The following is an 18,880-nucleotide window of genomic DNA, read 5'->3' on the forward strand; positions in this document are numbered from 1 at the left end:
AAGAAACTGCTGATTGCTATCAGTGGACTGACGAACTCAAAGAAGAGAAGCTAGTGGTAAATATATGTTCGATTACTGCTAGCTAAGCTAAAAGCAGCCTAGCCTTAAACTACGGCTAATAGTAGCCTTGCAAGAACAAGCTTTATTAAGGTCTATTTTTTGTGATTCACAGGAAGTAGTTTGCCGTCTTCACAACTCGGAGACAAATTGCAGGCGCTATGAACCGGAGCAAGGGTAAGATTAAAAGAATATGCTTTCATTCTGCGGTAAAAGGAAATAGATACGGATAGATACTGATCATAACTGTTCATTTTGTTTTCACAGACTAATCTCGCCTCATAATGAGGCAGTGACCTCCTATTATTCATACCACTTTCATTTAATTGTTTTCCAGCTGCCTGTAAGACGTATTATGAGACGGTACACAGGAGCTTCAGATATACGCAGCCAGAGAACACGTTGCGGGCGGAAGCTGCCAAGCATTCAGCTCGGAGTCGAGCTAGAAGAAAGAGGGTAAGACTTTATTTGGTGACTATTTTTCAGGTGCATTGATAGATGTGTTGTGTCCATACGCAGTGCATCCCATCGCATAGTGCTGATTCATTGCTTTTTTTTTTTTTTTTTTTTTTTTTTTACAGCTGCTGGAATCGAGGCAGAGTGTGCTAGCTCATGAGGAAGTGGAACTCTGGAAGTCCGCCACCGTCGACCTCATGTCTGACGAAGAAGATGGCATCGTTGGCGGATGGATTGTACGGCCGCCGTCATTTCGTAGGCCGGATCTCTCTGAACTCTGTGTTAAGCTGCAGTCCCGGTTAGAGGCGACGCCGAAGTACAGAGCTACGCACAGTAGGCGTCTGCACATCGGACCTGCCTCGGAGAGAATGCTGCCAGTTACGTCCAACCCCGAGGAGGCAAACGGACAGTTCACGGAGTTGTAATTTTTGGATACGCATGTGTGGGCAGATCCCACACATGCGTATCCTGAAGAGTTTCTCTGTCTGGAATCTGCCTGCCTGCACTCAGTTAAGCCTCTGCCCTCAGCCCTCTGCCTGCCGACTAGCCTCTGGACCCTCAAGGCTCCCCCCCTCTGCAGCTCAGTTCCACCTGTAACCCAAATCATGTCCTATGATCCCTTAAGTGTGGTGGGGTTCTCTCTGAAGCTATACCTCTATACTCTGGAACTATTCAGTGAGTGGTCAAAACTCAGATATATATATTTCAAATAAAGCATTTATTTTAAACACGCTGAATAACACAAATAATAATTCCCCTGTAAACCCACCTTTTACAATAAAACAAATAAAAAAAAACAAATACTCCTCAGCCGCTAGGGGCAAATAACCTCTAAAATGACAGAAAAAAAACTGTGTGGCCACACTATAACAAAACTTTGAAACACCTGCGCAGGTACTAAACAAAATAGCCGGCACATAAAAGAAAATACCCCCAAAAATAATCGTTGCAGGCCTGTTATCTATGTAAACTGAAGAAATAATCCTTTTCCAAAGGTCCCTTACTCACAGTACGGTTGTTCCAGTCTTCCAGTGGAAAGAAGAAGAAAAAAAATATATATATATAAAAAAAAAACTGTGTGGGAGCCGCACAAGGTGTCCGGCCGGGTGGCTGATGAAGTCCCTCCCACGTCGCCGGAGGAACCTCTGGCTTTCCCGGTCACCAGGGCGCTATCCGGGCAGCGGTGCTCCCACGTCGGCTACTTCAGTGGAACCACTGGCTGTTCGGAAACCAGGGCGCTAACCGAGTAGCGTTGCTCCCTCGTCGGCTACTTCAGTGGAACCACTGGCTGTTCGGAAACCAGGGCGCTAACTGAGTAGCTCCGAGCTACCTCTGGCAGGGGCTAACTTTTCTCGGCCTGCCCTCGGGCTGGGTTGAGGCGTATCAAACCGGCGAATGTCTAAACTAAGCACTTAAACACTCACTGCAGCCAAGTCCCTTCAACATGCCCCGCCGATTCGGTAAAAAAAAAACTCCGGTGGCCCTCCCGTACAGTTTCTTTCTTTTTCCTCCGGGCCAAAAAAAAACTGTCTCTTGTTCTTCCCTCTTTTTTTTCCCTCTCCCAGAAGAGACGGACTGCGCCCCCCACCGGGAAAAAAAAACAAAAAAAACGCCCCTCTCTCTTTCCTTTTCCTGCCTCTCTTTTGCTGTTCCTCTCTCTTTTAAATCAAAAACAGTTAAAGTAAATCTCTGCAAAATATTTAAATGCATAGCACATGAAAATAAACCAACTGTATAATACAGGAGTTATGAACTATATAAGCCCATATATGTCTTAACAGAATTTTCTTTTTTAACAAAAAAAAAAACAAACAAACTCCCAGTAACACCTGGGTTACACTCCCCCCTTTCTAAAGGTCTGGATGTCCTCATCAGACTAAACTAACCACTGTCACCAGGTAAGATACTAATAGTTAAACATTTGACCACTCGACCTTGCTTAGTCAACTCCCCATCCCTGGATACACATATTTTCATTCCTTTATGCTGTATGACCAATGGACGGTCAGAGGGTGTCCCTAGTTCATCGTAAGTGAAACGGATCACGGGCAATATCTCTTGCCTGTCCCCAGTTCCCCAAACTGTCATCTGTGAGAGACTCGACCTCTCCTGCGGACCCAGCACCTTGAAACTGGGGAGTGCAAGGTATCTCAGCACCACCCCCTTCCGACAGGTTACAGTATTCATCCTCCTTCGACTCAACATGGTTTCCCAGGCCTAATTGCAAGTCATCAGTATCCACCTGAATAATCCCCTCAACATCATCAGGAGTCTGAGGTAAGCCAGTACCCACTTCACTACCATCACTCACTGACGGTGACGATCCATCGGGGCCCGGGTAAGGTGCATAGCTGGTCACTGCTGCAGGGGTATATACATATTCATCGTCCTCAGAGTCTGACTCATCGGGCCCCACTCCTTCGGATTTAGCACGACACTGCAGCCGTGTCCGTTCCACTTTGTGGACTGTTTCCATAGCCTCATCAGACCCTTCGGGTAACCTTACAAGAGAGCCTACTGGTAATAGGTGGTCTCGGTGCAGAGTTTTCACCACCCCTGCACCCTTCTCTGGTTTCACTCTGTACACAGGAAGGTTTGGCAACTTTTCTTGAACTACATAGGGGACAGAGTTCCATTTATCCTTCAGTTTTTGTTTGCCAGTGCCCCCAAAAGCACGAACAAGTACTCTGTCGCCTACTTCTAACAAGTGGGAGCGAACTCTCCGGTCGTAGGCCTGCTTGTTGCGTTGGTGATTCTTGTCGGCTGCTTGCACAGCCAGTTCATAAGCAACTTGCAGGTCTTTCTTAAGAGTCTCCACATATCTCTTGTGGGACTTTTTCTCTACTCTCTCCTGCACAGAACTGAAACATAGGTCCACTGGGAGGCGCGCTTCCCGTCCAAACATAAGGAAGTACGGGGAGTAGCCAGTGGCATCACTTTTGGTGCAATTATAAGCATGCACCATAGCGGCAATTTGCTGACTCCAACACTTCTTCTTCACTGGGTCCAGTGTACCCAACATAGACAACAAGTTCCGGTTAAAACGTTCGGGCTGTGGGTCCCCTTGAGGGTGATATGGCGTTGTTCTTGATTTTTTGATACCCAGTACCGTGAGCAGTTCCTTGATTAGCTTACTCTCAAAATTGCGGCCCTGATCCAAATGGATTCGGGAAGGTAGTCCATAATGGACAAAGAATTTTTCCAGCAAGATTTTGGCCACTGTTGAGGCTTTCTGATCTCTCGTGGGATAAGCCTGAGCATATCTGGTATAATGGTCTGTTACAACCAAAACATTTGCAATGCCACGAGAATCAGGCTCCATTGACAAAAAGTCAATACACACTAAATCAAGTGGGCCCTTACTGGTCATTTGGTGGAGAGGAGCGGTTCGGTGGGGCTGGGATTTGTGCGCTACACATCTTCCGCAGCTATATATGTAACTGGCAATGTCTGCGGCCATCCTTGGCCAGTAGAATCTGTCCCTGGTTAGTTCAATAGTCCGTTCGATGCCCAAATGCCCCCCATCGTCATGCAGCGCTTTTAACACCTGGGGACGAAACTGCTTTGGGAGGACAAGCTGGACGCTGAGGTTCACTTATTACTGCGAGAGTGGCCCCGGCTAGTTCAGCGGAGGGGGGTCCTGTACAGAACCATATGTACGAGGTTAGGGAGAGAGATACTCCAGCTTGTCCTAGGGTTAGGGTTATAAAAATCAGGTTGCAGAACGTTATTTCTCTAACTATGATGTTAGTTAGGCCCCAGTGGGGGGGTTAAAGGGTTATTTTAAAAAAATGAAATCCGTTACATTTCCCTTTTTTTTAAAAAATTAAATTTTTAAAATTTTTTTTAACTTTTTAAAAAAAAAGTAATAAATAACTTTTTATTACTTTAAATTTCCCCAAAAATTTTAAATTTTTAAAACCCCCAAAAAAAAACCCTTAAAAAACAATAATTAAAAAACCCCCCACAATCAAAATTTTCCCCCAAAAAAATAACCCCCCATAAATTTCTAATCCTCCCTTTCCCAAATACTTTTTCCCTCCCCCACTTTAACCAAAAAAACCATTTAAAACCCCTAAACCCATTTCCATTTTACCGGAAAGAATTTCCTTCCCCCAACAATTTTCCCTTATTCAAAAATTTAAAAAAATGAAAATTCCCCTTAAAAAATTTCCTTGCGGAACGCCCAATTTTTTATGCCCCCTGCTTGAGCGGAAATAGAACCCGTCCCGTCGCTTGCGTTTCAAATGGGCTCCCCCCAAGCACGGGGATGGAATCCAGACGGCAAAAAAGATAGAAAACAAGGACCCGGGTTAGGGGGAAAACGGCGATAAAAAGGCCCGGGGAAAGCAATAAAAATATTAATTCCCTTTTCGAAAAAAGGTTTTTTTTTAAATTTTTTTTTAAAAAAAATGTAACAAAAATTTTAATTCCCTTAAAATTTTTTGGAAAAGAAACCCTTGTAACTGAATTACATATTTTTTCATTTTTCCTGAAAACCCCAAATTAAAAGGTTTCCCCCGGGGGTTTTTTAAATTTAAAAACCCCTTACAGTGTGTAATAATTACAGGCATATAAATTCAGAAATTTAATAAAATTAACCCCTTTAATTTATGTTATTTACCCACCCCCCCCAAAGTTCACCCAACCTTTTAAACCCATAACATTTGCTTTTGCCTTGGGAATTCGTTTTTAAAATTACATAGGAGCGGGTTTCTCGCAGCCATGGGGGCTGACTTCTTTGCGTACGGAGCGCAGAGGCAAAAAAACTAGCGATTGCGAGATTTTTCCCATGACGCTCAAAAAATAACTACGGAAATTTGAGAGGATAAAACTGAGACGGTACAAAACCGGTAGAGGGGAAATTTATTATCCCTGAGAAGCGTTTAGTCTGCCTAAAACCCAAAGAAGAAGAAAAAGCGGTTACTGGGGCCTCTTGGTAACAAAAAAGGGGTAAACAAGGGGCAGGCGGGGGAGTGACTTTGCAAACTTTTTGGCACGTGTGGCCAAAACTTTCAGAGGGAAATGGAGGATCATGCCTACTTGTATCACAACAAAAAAGCGGCGGACACCAAAACCCCTTTATCTAAGAAGGGAAACACGACGGGGAAAAAAACGCAAGAGTGACAAAAACGACAAAAAACAGGGTTTCAACATTGGCAGGGGCATTTACAGAGGGAAGTAAATGATGGGGGAAAAAAAGGTTTTCAAAGTGACGCTCAAGTTGCCATTTTTTCTCTTGGACAGGAAATTAAACCCTATACACACAATGGTCAAAATATCACTGCGTTTTTGGAGTACAGGTGCCCCGACCTTTTCTAAAACAAAAAACTTGCTCCCCGTGTGATGTTTGTTCTCCCCAAGTTTATTTTTTTCAGCAACGTCCTGACTTTTTTCAAGGTAATGATTCAGAAATTTTCTGTAAAAAAATTTTCTGGATTTTTCCCTCGGTTACTTCTCCCCGGCTCCTTTGGAGATCTTCAACCCCTTTTCCTCCTCTGCTCTCACCCCTGGCTCCCCTCTCTGCCGGGCCCCCAGTGCACGTTTCCCCCCGGCCTCTCTGCCCTTTTCCCTTTTCCCTTTTTTCCTTGCCTTGAAACCCCCTTTGTGCCAAAAAACAAGCCCTTGGACTCTGTAAACGGGGAAATAATATTCTTCCAGCGAACCACAATTCGCTTTTAAAACTAATGATACAATTACTTCTTTCTGTTTATATCACCATGAAAAGCAGCTCCCCAAAAAACGTCAAAAAACGACTTTTAGAAAAAAAAAAACGGGTATTTTTATTATTTTAAAGTCTACATGAAATCTAAAACCCTACACAGACAAATTGAAATACTATCGAAAAAATTATTATGTAAAAAAACTCACCCATTTGGGGAAGGGGTAGGTGATGGGACGGGGGGAAAGAATTTTGCCCCGGGAACGTTTCCCCGGGTACTGTGGGGGGGGAGAAGCGGTGGGGGGGAGACGTTCATGTTGCTGCAGTCTGCAGTCTGACCGCTAGATGTCGCTGAAAATTACACACTGTAGCTTTAAATTACATAACGTCGTTACATGTAATCCGTTACTCCCCAACACTGGTTAGGCCTTACGTCTCAGGCTCATAAAGGACATATTTGAGGTCAACTATGACAGAAAAGAGACTATCAAGTTTGGGTTTGAACTAAAAATTTAAAACGAAAAAAAAGGCATTGGATCTAAATAAATTTGTAAAGGCGTTTTGCTGGCAACATGGAAAATCGCCCATTCAGCGTTATTAATTAAAACTTTATGTTGTGCTCTCTGGCGACCCTTTTCAGAGCTGCTAAATTTTGTTTTGCACCTGGGAAAATTTTGATTTTTCCCTTTTTAATAAAACCAAAAGTTTTTAAAAGTAAATTTAAAAAATGTGATATGGTGTAAACCCTGCTTAATATGAAGAGGTTGTTTCTTTTTTTGTATATATAGTTTTGAAACTACCCAGAAATAAACCCCTGTAGGAACCTACTCGAAAAATTGTTTTGTACTTTTTCAGAAGGGAAACAAATTTATTTTTTTGTTGTTTTTTTCCAGATTTGTGGAGATTTTGATGTAACACACAGTCCCTCCCTTTTTTGTTGTTTTGGGTTGTTTAACAGCAGCTCTATTCGATATTTACATGCAGGGAAAATGCCCCTTTATGATCCCTTTTTAACTGCTTTTATGTCAAGTTACTGGGGAAACAAAGGGGGGTAAATGTGTTCAGAGTCCCCCAATACATGGATGTCTGGTCCCCCTGTGCTCATTTCCATAGATCTTTTGTAGGTAACTTTTTTTTTTTTATAGTTTCTTTTGTGCAAATGCTGAAAAGCTGCCTCTCGGGACAGTTGTTGTGGGGAAAAATTTATTTTTTTTCCCCTATTAATTTAATATTCTTTTTTAAATCACTAAAAAAAGTTATCAATTCAATTAATTTAAATTTCCCAATTCAGTTTTTTTTATTGGGCCCCAAATTCACAACCCCTGTCATCTCAAGGCACTTTAAGTTCAACCAGACATACAGCCCAAATGAACAAAGTTTTCTTTTAAAAGGGAAAAACCAGTTGATTGCATTGACTCTTTTGACCCCAAATAAAAACCCCCCACACTAACCCTGCTTGTGCGAAGTGGAGGGGAAAAAACCCTTTTTTTTAAAAAACAGGAAAAAAACCCCCAGCAAAACCCAGGCTCAGTGTAAAGCGCCATCTGCTGACCCCCGGGACGGGGGGTTAAAAGGGGGACAGAAGCAGAGATAAAAAAAAGCAGCTGAAAAAGGGGGGCCCCTTTCCGGGAAACACAAAAGCCAGGCAGCGAGTTTAAAGGGCAGTTTTCCCTTTGCCAGAGGCCCGAAGAGAGACATCCACTCAGTCCGGTCAGAGGGAAACGGGGACCACACGGGGAAAAAACGGGCCCAAATCCCCAAAACACCCTATTAAAAAGGGTGTTGATAGAAGCAGCACAGTGATTTTTTTTTTTCCGGATGCGTCACAGAAAAAAACAGGAACAGACAAAGGAAAAAGCTACTCTGAGGAAAAGCAGAGGGGCAGAAGGTTAGAGTTTTGAACAAAAAGGGTTTCGGGCAGAATAGGAAAACAGAAGGGGAATAAAAGCGGGAATTTGATAAAAAGGGGGGGGTCCTATGTCCCCCAAAAATCTAAGCCTATAGCAGAAAACTATAGAGATAGCTCAGGATAACCGGCCCCACCCTAACTATAAGCTTTATCAAAAATGAAAGTTTTAAGCCTAGCCTTTTAAAAATGACAGGGTTTTCTGCCTACGGACTAAAACTGGTAGTTGGTTCCACGGAGAGGAAACCTTTATAACTAAAAGATCTGCCTCCCCTTCTTTCTTTTGAAAATTTTAGGAACCACTAGTTTAAAACCCGCGATTTAGAGCGAAGTGCTCTGTTAGGAACATAAGGGGAAAAATTTAGTTCTGATATAAGAAAAAGGGGCTTTTGGGCCTTTTTAAAGGGTTTTATGTGAGAAGAAGGATTTTTTAAAATTTTATTTTTGATTTAACAGGAAGGGCCCAAAGAAGGGGAAGCCGGATAGGAAAAAGATTGATCTCTCTTTTTTTTTTTTTCATTAGAACTTGGGTGCAGCATTTTGGATCAGTGAAGGCTTTTAACTACCGTTTGGGGGATTTGATAGTAAAAAAATTACAATTTGTCCCGCCCCTTTAAGTAACAAAAAGCATGGACCCAGTTTCTCAGCATCACCCCTGGACAGGATATTTTTTAAATTTTTTCCCAAAGTTCCTCAGATGAAAGAAGGAAATTCTTAAAAAAACCTCTTTGATATGGGATTTTAAATTTAAGGTCCTGATAAAAATAACACCAAGATTTTTTATTTTTTATCTGAAACAGTTTAATCCCCCCCAAATGAAGTGACTGGCTAATCAGTTTCTTTTTCAGAGACTCTGGTCCCAAAAACATAACTTTTTGTTTTTTTCTGGAAATTTAGAAGCAGGAAAATTAAGAGTCATAAAGGGTTTTTTTGTCTTCAAGACATGCCCGTAATCTTTGTAATGGGTTAAACTTCATCTGGATTTATAGACAAAATAAGCTGGGTATCATTTAGCATAAAAAGTGGAAAAATTTAAACCCCTGCTGTCCCAATTTAAATTTTACCCCCTTTGGGAGATGTATAAAGTAAAAGGGGAAATTTGGGCCTGCACTGTCCCCGTGGTACTCCACAGGGAACCTTTTTAGCGGGGTTTGAAGATCTTATTAACTGAAAAATGAATTCGATAAAATAAGGGTAAGATTTTTAAACCCGTCTAGTGCTGTTCCTTTAATTCCAAAAAAAATAATTTAAGTCTTTCAAAAGAATATTATGGTCAACTTATCAAAAAGAGCACTAAGATCCAAAAAGGCGAGCACAGATTTCAAAATCCATTATCTGAGGCCCTGAGAATATTATTTTGGACTTTTACCCGAAACTGTTTCAGTGCTATGTTTAGCTCTAAAACCCAGATGGGAAAATCTTCAAAAAGTTCATTTGGTGGAGTTAAAAGCAAAAATTTTTTGGCAACTACTTTTCAAGAATTTTGGATAAGAAAGGAAGGGTTGGTTTTAGGTCTATAATTTACCAAGTCATCTGGGTCAAGAGGGCGGTTTTTAAAAAGAGGTTTAATTACAGAATTTAAAAAACTTTAGGTACTTACCCTGTAACAAGATAGATTAAAACATCTAAATGGGGGAGGAGATCAAAGGGGGAAAACCTCCCTTTAAAAAAACCTGGTTGGAAATGGATCTAAAATACAAGTTGAAAGGCTTAGATGAAGAAATTAAAATTTTTCTAATTCAAAAGAGTTCAACTGGGTCAAAAACAGTTTTAAAACCCGGGGGAAAATTCCATGACTACCTCAGGTTTCAATCGCGGGGGTAGAGGAGTGCTTTTGATCTTATTTTTAATAAGGGTCAAATTTTTTATTTAAAAAATCCCCTAAAAACATTGCTGCTAAGAGCAGGTGGAATGGGGCGGGGTTTAAAAGAGTAAGGCTCTGGGGGAGTTTGGGGAAAAAATATTAAAAAGAATTAGGATTATCTTATTCTCCCTTATTAATTTAGGAGGGAAATAAGCTGTCTTGCTTTTCAAAAGGGGCCTTTTTGTACAGCAGGGGAAACCCTTTTTCCAGATAGGAAAGGGCTCTCCAGGCCTGTGGGAGCGAAAATTTTCTTTTCCGTTTCCTAGCATTTTTTTCTTCAAAGTAAAAAGGGAGCTCTGCATTTTAAACCAAGGGGCAACTTTCTATTTTTAAAGGTTTTTTTTTTCAAAGGGGCCCGCGTTTTTCTAAAGGGAATCGCAGGGGAACTAGAACCCCTCAACAAAAATCAAACAAACCCGTAAGGGGAAATAAGCTAAGCTTTTGCAATCTGCGCACTGCCCGTGGGAAAACAGAGGCCCGAGAGAAAGTGAAGAAAATTCTTTAAAAAATTTTTAAAATGCCCCTAAACTGATAAAGATCTACTAAAAATTTAACCTTCTTTTGGGGGGGGAAAAACTCGGTTTTTTGTAATCCTTTAAGGTTTTTAGAAAAAGTGGTAGAGAGGGAAGGGTTGTGAGGAAAAAACTGTTATTTTTTTTCCCCATTCTATGCCCTATGTCAGCACAAGATTTCCCAAAATATGGAAAATGAGAATGGTGGGACTATTCACATTTTGAACAAAACCAATAGTGTCTAAGATGCATTAAAGGTGCTCTTTAAACTATCGCCTTCAATGTCAGCATGGATGTTTAAAAACTCCCACTTGATGACCCTGTCAGTATTTTTACCAAAAACAGAAAAGGAACTTGAAAAATCATCTAAAAATTCAGAGGGAAAGGGCCTGGTGGACGATACAAAAATTACAAAAAAAAGAGGGGTTTTTTTTCCTTGAAATTTTGGGTCAGGGAAAATTAAAGGGTTTAAAAGTTCAAAAGAAATTGTAGGTATTAATTGTTTTGGGGGGTAATCAGTAAGTTTAGGGGCTGGGAAAGGGTTTTGGTACTCCTCCTCCTCGCCCCCGAACTTTGGGGGGTGTGAAAATTTAAAAAAGCTTGGGAAAGGGGTTGCCTATTTATGCTCACATAAAATCTTTTTGCAGCCAGGTTTTTGTAAAGGGAAAAAAAATCAATGTGATTATCCAAATCAAGTCATTAACTTGTAGACTTTTAGAGGAAAGCGATTTGGTTAAAAAGACCGATTTAATTGTTTTAAAATTTTTCCCCAATTGGAGTTTTTTGATTTTAATTAGATTTCCAAAGATTTTCTTCCCTTTGGGAAACTTTGCTAATTTATTAGGGTTTTTGGGCGTGGGGGAAGACCTGTCTGGATGGAGTAAAGAAATGGGTAAAAGTTTTGAGAAACTGAGAGATGTGTGTTTTTAAAAAACAACTCTGCTTCCTGGCCCGCACCCTGGGTGGGGCAGGGTTTGGAGGGGCTAAAAAATGTTTCCAAAGGGTTCCCAGAAAGAAGAGCTGCCCATCCAAAGTTGGGGTGGATGCCTCTCTCCGAATCAGACCAGGCTTTCCCCCAAAAAAGGGTTGCCAATTATTAATGTAGCCCACGTTGTTTTCAGGGCACCACCTAGCCAAAAAGCGGTTTAAAAGACGACATGCGGGTAAAAATGTCATCACTGGGGCAGATCAGGGAGGGGACCAGGGGAAAAAATTCGGGGGTCCCACATTTTTTTGGCAACTTCACACCGAAGCAAAAAATAATTTTTTGTGACCCCCGATGGCGTAACCGGGGGGGTCATTACCCCCAGCGGGGGGAATAAAAAAACTTACTGTATTTAACCTTATCCTTAGCCCGTAGTTTCAGGGGGGATTTGATTTGTCGCCCGTTTGGGGCCCCCGGGAAAACATTTGTAAAGGTCCTGGTGTATCTAATGCCAGTTTCCCGACTTTGGAGCTGCCAATCACCGAGTGGGGTTCTCAGGGGTGTGTCACTGAGTGGGGGGAAAAACCGGGGTTTGAAACGTGAACGGGGGTTTGGGGGTGGGCCAGTGGGGGAGAGTCCACGACTACGCTTTCTGCGTACAGTTTCCCAAAACCCCCTGGGTGATCAGGCCAACCCTTTTTTGGGGGACAGCTAAAGTGGGGGGTATTTTAACAGCCTGAAGCCCGGGGTTCTAACTCTGGGCCCCTCGCCTCCAAAGCTACAAAAAAAAACTCACTTATTTCACAAACCCATTATCATAAAAAGGGGGGCAGAGGAATAAATGAAAATTTTGACACAGGGGAGCGGAGGGGAGGAGGGGGAAAAAGGAAGAAATTTGAAAAGAGCAAGGGGGGGGAGAGAGAGAAGCCTTTGCAAGCTAAGCTTTGCGGTAGCCTAGGCTAGCTATTCTTTCTTTCAGAAAAAAAAACCGTGTGAAAAAGGGCAAGTGTCAGTAGAAAAAATGCAGCAGAAAGGGGCATGTTTTTAAAAATAGTCACTTAGAAACAGAGATATCACAGAGAAAATAACTTAACTTCAGATGGAGATCCTCTGAACAGCTGCACACTCAGTTGCACACTCAGTTAATCCAAACAGGAAGTGAACAGGTCCAAACAGGAAGCAATCAGTCTGTTTCTCTCTCAAGGCCACACCATTCCCTGCAGAATGTTGTTTGTAGACCAGACATAGCTTCTTCCCATAACAATCCAGATTCTTTCTCAAGGTTTATTCATAACATGTTACTGTTAACCCAAGTGTGTGTAATTTGTTATGACTCTGACTGCTTTCCATTGTTGTAACTAGGGGGGGACGAACCCTGCCCAGATCAGAACAGAGCAGCATGCTGTGCCATGACGACTGTTCTCTCTTTGCAAAGATGATTAATAAATGTGCCGACTGAGTGAAATCCATCGATCTCCGTTTATTTAACTAGGATGAATAGTTGAATACTTTTTTCCCACGACAATTTGGCGTTGTCGGCAGGATTCTCTTTGACTGATTTTTTCTGAGGACAGCGATTGTCAGAAGTGTCAGGTACCACCTGGAGGAAGCAGTCTTCCAGCCTCAATACCCCGTTAGAAGGTTAAGGGAGTGAGGACTTCTGACATCGAGGTCCCTGGAGGTCAGCAGGGGACCCAAAAAACGAACCTTTTTTTTGAAAAGGTGAAAAATGATTTTTGTCGGCACATTTTAAAATTTAAAATTTCAAAAACTAAATTCAAAAAAAAACCCAAAATTGTTAACAGTTTTTTAAAGATTAAAGAAAAAAAAATTACGGGAAAAAATTAGCTCCAAAGTCCCCTTCCCTTTCCCTTTTAAAAATTTATAATCTAGCAAGAAACAAAACAAATTTAAAAGATTATATTTTAAAATCTTTTAAATGAAACTAAAATTAGTATAATACAAAAGATTATACATATGGAAAAAACAGATAATTTTTTTTTTGGGGGGACAGGAAAGGCAATTCAGGTTTTTTCCAGCTGGGGAAACCCCAAAAAAACCTCGAAAGGGAACGGGGAGGCCTCCCCAAAGGGGTAGAGGAAGGTTGTAGGGGGCCCCCAAAAGGGCATTTAATTTCCCTGAAAAACGTGGGGAAATCTGGGGGAAAGTGGGATCCCCCCCAGTTATCCGGGTTTCGGCACCAGGGGAATGGTGTCCCTTTTGGGAAAAACCGGAAATTTCCCGTAAAAAAAAAGGGAAAAGGGTTTTTTGCAGTTCTAGGGTAGAACAAAAGGCAAGGTTCCAAAAGAATTAAAAACCCCCTCAAGAAGGAACTTTTTTGTTTTAATTTTTGCAATAAAAAAAATTTTAAAGATAAAAATAAAAAAATTTTCATGAAAGTTAGAGGCTAAAAAAAGGGGTTAAGGGAAAGAAATTTACAGTTTTTGGGAAAAAAAAAAAAAGACAAAAACAAGGGAAAAAAGAAAAAAGGAAGAAAACTTTTTTAAAAAATGAGGGATGGTTAAAAGGAGAGTTCAAAAAAAACTTCAGCTTAAAAAAAGAAAGGTTTAAAATTAAGAAGTCAAAAAGACAGTTTTTAAAAACCTGATACTAAAAATTTACACTGTATTACTTATTAAATTTACATTTAAACTAAGTTATAAAAAAAATAAAATTTTTTTTTTCAATGGTGTTTTAAAGAAAAAAAACTCAATTTTTACGGGAAATTTAAAATAACTCATACCAAAAAAATAAAAAAACTTTTAAAATTATTACGGGAAAAAAGAAAGTGGGGCTTAAAAATAAGGTCAAAATTAAAAGTTTAAAAACTAAAAAAAAAAAAAATTTAAAAAAAAAATGGGGAAAAATTAACCTAAAATTAAATAAAGAAAAACAAAAAAAAATTAAATAGAAAAAAGTAAGGTTGATGATAAAAAGGCAAAAAAATGAAAAAAATTAGACGGAAACTTTTCGTGACGAGGGGGGAAAGGGTGATTTTAAAAGTGAAAAAAGGATAAAAGTGGGGGGATGACCGGGACGACTTTCCTTTCCTAAAAGGCTTTTTTTTTAATTGGGTTTAAAGATGAACCAATTTTAAATTCTACTTTTTTATTTTTTTTTTTTTTAAATTATTATTCTTTTTTGGAAAACTTTAAAAAAATTTCCAAAACTAATCATTTTTTTTTTTACTCCCTCCCCTTTAAAAATGGGCCCCCGATCGGACCCGGGCCTCAAAATTCAGACCGGGAAAGGAGATCCCCCCCCTCCTTCAGCCCCCCGGGGGGGGGAAAATGGGGGGGAAAACACCCTGATTAAAGGGCATCTTTTCCCCCCCAAACCCCCCAACGCACACACCCGACACAGCAACCGGGGGAAATTTGAAGGGTTTAAAATTTTTGGGGGGGGGGGCCCCTTTAAACCCTAATAAATGTAGCTACCTGACCTGCTTTTTTTGCTTCACAATGTGTGTGTTTTCCCAAAAAAACCCATGAGGACAGAGACCTGGGAAATTTTTTTTTTTGGGGAAAAAGGGAGGGGGTTGAAACCAAAAAAGGGCCTTTCCCTTCTCCCCGGGGTGCTAAATTATTTTTTTAATTATTGAATTTTTTTTTTGTTTGAGAAGTGGCGGGACCTTTTTGACTGAGGTTTTTGGACTCCGGGACAAAACCCAATGTTGGCAGAAATTTCGTAAAGGGGTAAAGTAAATCAAATTATATATTATTTTTTCTTTTTTTTTTTCTTTTTTTTTTCTTTTTTTTATTCCATTTCATAGATTTCCCAAAACTATTAAAGAAAAGTTTTGATAACTTTCTCTTTTTTGATTTTCACTGAAATCTGTAATGAAAAAAATGCTTGCTGACGGGGCCCTGCCCTTTCTTACATGGGAAATGTTGTTTTGAGGGTGATAATGTACGGCCTGGTTGGTTTTTCATTTAAACCCATGTTTGTTTTAGAGAAATTTTTTGATCAAATTGGGAACCAACCTTAAGTATTTAAACCCAAAAAATTATCTTTTTAAAAGAAAATAAAAAATCTAGAGGCAACGGTCTTTTCCTTATGCCCCGGCTTCAGGCCCGGGAAAACCCAAAAAGGTTTTTCAACCCCCCTGTGGTTTTTTAAAAAAAACAGGACGGGTCCCCTTTTTGGAGGTCTTCCTCCGTCCCCCCCCTGTTTCCATAATGTTTATGGAGATGGAGATGAAAACTTGGGCAAACCCCCCAGAGAGAGAAAAGGGCCCAAAAATGGTCTGACACAGTATTTAAAAAATTCGCACGGGTTTTTTAGTCAAAAAACCAAATTTCTATTTCCACAGCACCCACTCGGAGAAAAAATTACTTAAATTTTCATGTTTTTGGGTGGTATTTTTGTTTGTCCCTGTGCCATGAATGTCTGAGGTTCTGCCCTAAGACAGAAAAAAAGGTGATTTTTTTTGCTCGGGCTTTTAAAAAATGAAAAAAAAAAAAAACCCGGGGGGAAAAAAACCTTATAGGGGAAAAAGAATGAATAAATAATCCAATATGATAACATCAAAAATTTTTATGTGTCATTTTAAATTTCTAAATTTAGATTTCACAAAATTAAAAACAAAAAAGTTTTTTTTTTTCCCTTTTCCTCCAAAAAATATGAATACACATTATACCTTTTTAAAAAACCCTTAAAAAACAAGGAAATCGGGAAGATTTTCACCCCTTAAGTGTTTTAAAATAAATAAACCCTACATTTTTAAAACCAAATATATGGGATATAGTTTGGGAAAATGCAACCAAAATATATAAAAAGCAATGATTTTTATTAAAAAAAATTATAGTTTTGAAAAAAATAAAAAATTTTTCCTGAAAGTTTTTAAAATCAAAAGGGCTTTTTTTCCCTTTAGAGAGTGAAAAATAATAAAAATTTTTTTTTGGGCCTTTTAAAAAATTGTGCACTTTTAAAAAAAAATTTAAAACCCTTAAAACCCTGCTTTAATGGATTTAAATAAAGGGGATGATAAAAAAAACAAAAAAAACCCTAATTTTTCAAAATTTAAAGATTAAAAATTTAGCCCCTAAAACATAAATTTAAATTAAAGGTTGGTTACGGGCAAATATTAACTGTTTCCCGCTTTTAAAAAGTTAAAGTCCCTGCGAAAATAAAAAAGACAGAAAAGCTTTCCCTTTTTTTCCCGTTGCCCCGGGTTACAGGGGGTTTTTGGTAAAAGGGGCAGGCAAGGCCCCCCCCCCCAGTGAGAAAAAAAAGGGCCTGACACACTTGAAGGTTTTGCATGCCCCAATTTACTTTTAAATTCATTTATTTTTTATGGCCTTTTTGTTTGTGTTTTTTTTGGGTTTTATGGGGTTTGTCTTATTTGTTGTTTTGAGTGCCCTGTGGATTCCACTCTAACTTTTTGTTGTTGCCCAAATTTGGGCGAAAAAGGAGTTTAGTTATTTTTTTTTTTGGGTTTAAAAATAAAAAATGAGGGGAAAAATTTTAAGGTTAAACTGTAAAATAAGGACATTTTTCTATTTTCCCTGGGGTCATTCTTTTCCCCAAACCCCCCTTTTTCAAAAAAAAAGCGGGAGTTAAATGTTTTAAAAAGTTAACGCAAAGCTTTTTAAAAATTGGTAAAAAAGGGGAATTGACTTTAAGGGTTTCCCAAATATTCACAACAAATAAATTTTAATGAACAGATTTTTAAAATTTACATCAAATGAACAGATTATGCTTGTTTCCCCAATAATTGGGCATTTTTTTTCAAAAAATTAAAGGGAAACCCGGGGTCTTTTAAATTTAAATGTTAAATTTTTAAAGTTTAATTTGTTAACCTTAATTCTTTAAATTTGATTAAACTTTAAGGGAAAAATAAAATCAAATATGTTTTGGTAGCAAAAATAGTTTTGTATAAAAATAAATTAGTCGGGTTGAATTTGTTTTTAAATTTTTTTAAAATTCTTTAAAAAGAAAATTATCTTAGCTGATCGGGAAATTTTTAAAAAATGCAAATTTTATTTAACAAAATTTATTGGTTTAAAAATTAATACGGGGGTTTAAAAATGCTAAAATTTGGGAAAAAATAATGAGGGATAATAACTTTTTTTAAAATAATAATAATAACGATAAAAATTAAAAAAATGATTACAATGATAGAGGATAAAAAAAAAAGGGTTTTAAATTTCCTAATTAAGTGAAGGGTGGAATTTTAAAAATTGACCTATTCTCAATAAATCCATAGCTCAGATATATCTGGAGGTTAAATTGACTTTAAACCCTTTTTTGGTTTTTTTTTCAACGAAAAATGTTTTTTTTGTTCTGATGAAGAAAAGGGTGGAAAAAAAGATAAAAAAAGAGAAAACCCGCCAAAAACTAAACCCAAAAGGATCCATGTAGAAAGCTGGTTTTTTTTTTTTCCCCTTTTGGGAACCCTCCCCCGTGGAATTTTGGGTTTATAATTGAGAGCAGAATAAATAAAAAAACCAAATAAAATTTCTAAATTATACTAAAACCCGTAAAGGGGAAAAAAAGGGCAGAAAAAACGGGTTTTTCTGGCTGGATGAAATTTGGGAAAACCTCCGCCTGCTTGGGTTTATGGGCGTTTGGGGAAAACCAGCTTTGTTTTTGTTTGTTTATGGTTTTAGCTTCTTGCACCCCTGGTTTTTGGGGTTTCTTTTACCTCATGAAACTCCTTTTTTTCTGGTTCTTTTATTTTGCTTTGCCTTGGAAACATCGTTTTTTTGAAATCGGATGGAAAGCCTATATTCTTCTTCCCCCAAACACACACAACTTGTCGGTGGAAGCAACAGAAGGCTGTGCTGCAGCGCTCCCCTTGTTTTCATTGCTGCCAGCCCACTTTAACAGGGGCTGTCCCCCTCCCCCCTCCCCCGCTGGGAGAAGTTTGTTTGGATTTCTGGAAAGGGGCAAATGATAAGGGTACCAAAAAACTAAGGAAGTACATTTTTTGGGGAAGTTTGGGAAAATTTGGAATAATTCAATTTATTTTTTGAAAAAAAGTTTAAAATTCAAATTTTAATCTAAAATTCTTTAAGCTACATGAACTTATTTTGATCTACTATTGTTTGTGAAAGGGGGTTAAGATTTAAAATCTGAAACTTCTTTCCCTCCCGCTCCTTTTAAAATTTGCATGTTGGTAACTTTGGAACCCCCCCACTCCCCGTTTTCCTCCCCCTGAGCTCAGACGGGTCGGCCCCGTTTTTGGACCACAGAAGGGGGCCCGAAACCCCTGACTCCCCGGGCCCAATGGGACTGGGGCAGGTGACACAAATTTAAAAATTTCCTAAAAAACCTTTTTTCCCCCTTTGTCAGGAAAGGCCTTAAAAGGGGGGACCAAGGGGCCGGGGGCCCTGATGGAGGACCTTTCAGCCATCCTTCAGCAGGAGGAGGTGTGGGCCCCCCCCCCAAAAAAAAAAGAAAAAAAAAGGTTTTCAAAAAAAGTGATCCCGAAGCTCAACTAAGCTCATCGGGGAAGGGGGCCAGGAAAAACTTCAACAAAACAAATCAGAAAAAA

The 18,880-nt window shown here is 39.3% G+C and overlaps 1 protein-coding gene across 1 annotated transcript; it reads left to right on the forward strand.

The window, feature by feature from the left end:
• The first annotated feature begins 212 nt into the window (after positions 1-212).
• Positions 213-955, forward strand: LOC119788409 (uncharacterized protein C14orf93 homolog). The gene is made up of 3 exons (XM_038292740.1): positions 213-234; positions 395-513; positions 639-955. Exons 1-3 carry the CDS (start codon positions 219-221, stop codon positions 936-938), a joined length of 435 nt encoding a protein of 144 aa, XP_038148668.1. The 5' UTR covers positions 213-218; the 3' UTR covers positions 939-955.
• Positions 956-18,880: the final 17,925 nt, after the last annotated feature.

The sequence above is a fragment of the Cyprinodon tularosa genome, unplaced genomic scaffold, assembly GCF_016077235.1.
Source record: "Cyprinodon tularosa strain WSP-4 unplaced genomic scaffold, ASM1607723v1 ctg109, whole genome shotgun sequence".
NCBI classification, from domain to species: domain Eukaryota; kingdom Metazoa; phylum Chordata; class Actinopteri; order Cyprinodontiformes; family Cyprinodontidae; genus Cyprinodon; species Cyprinodon tularosa.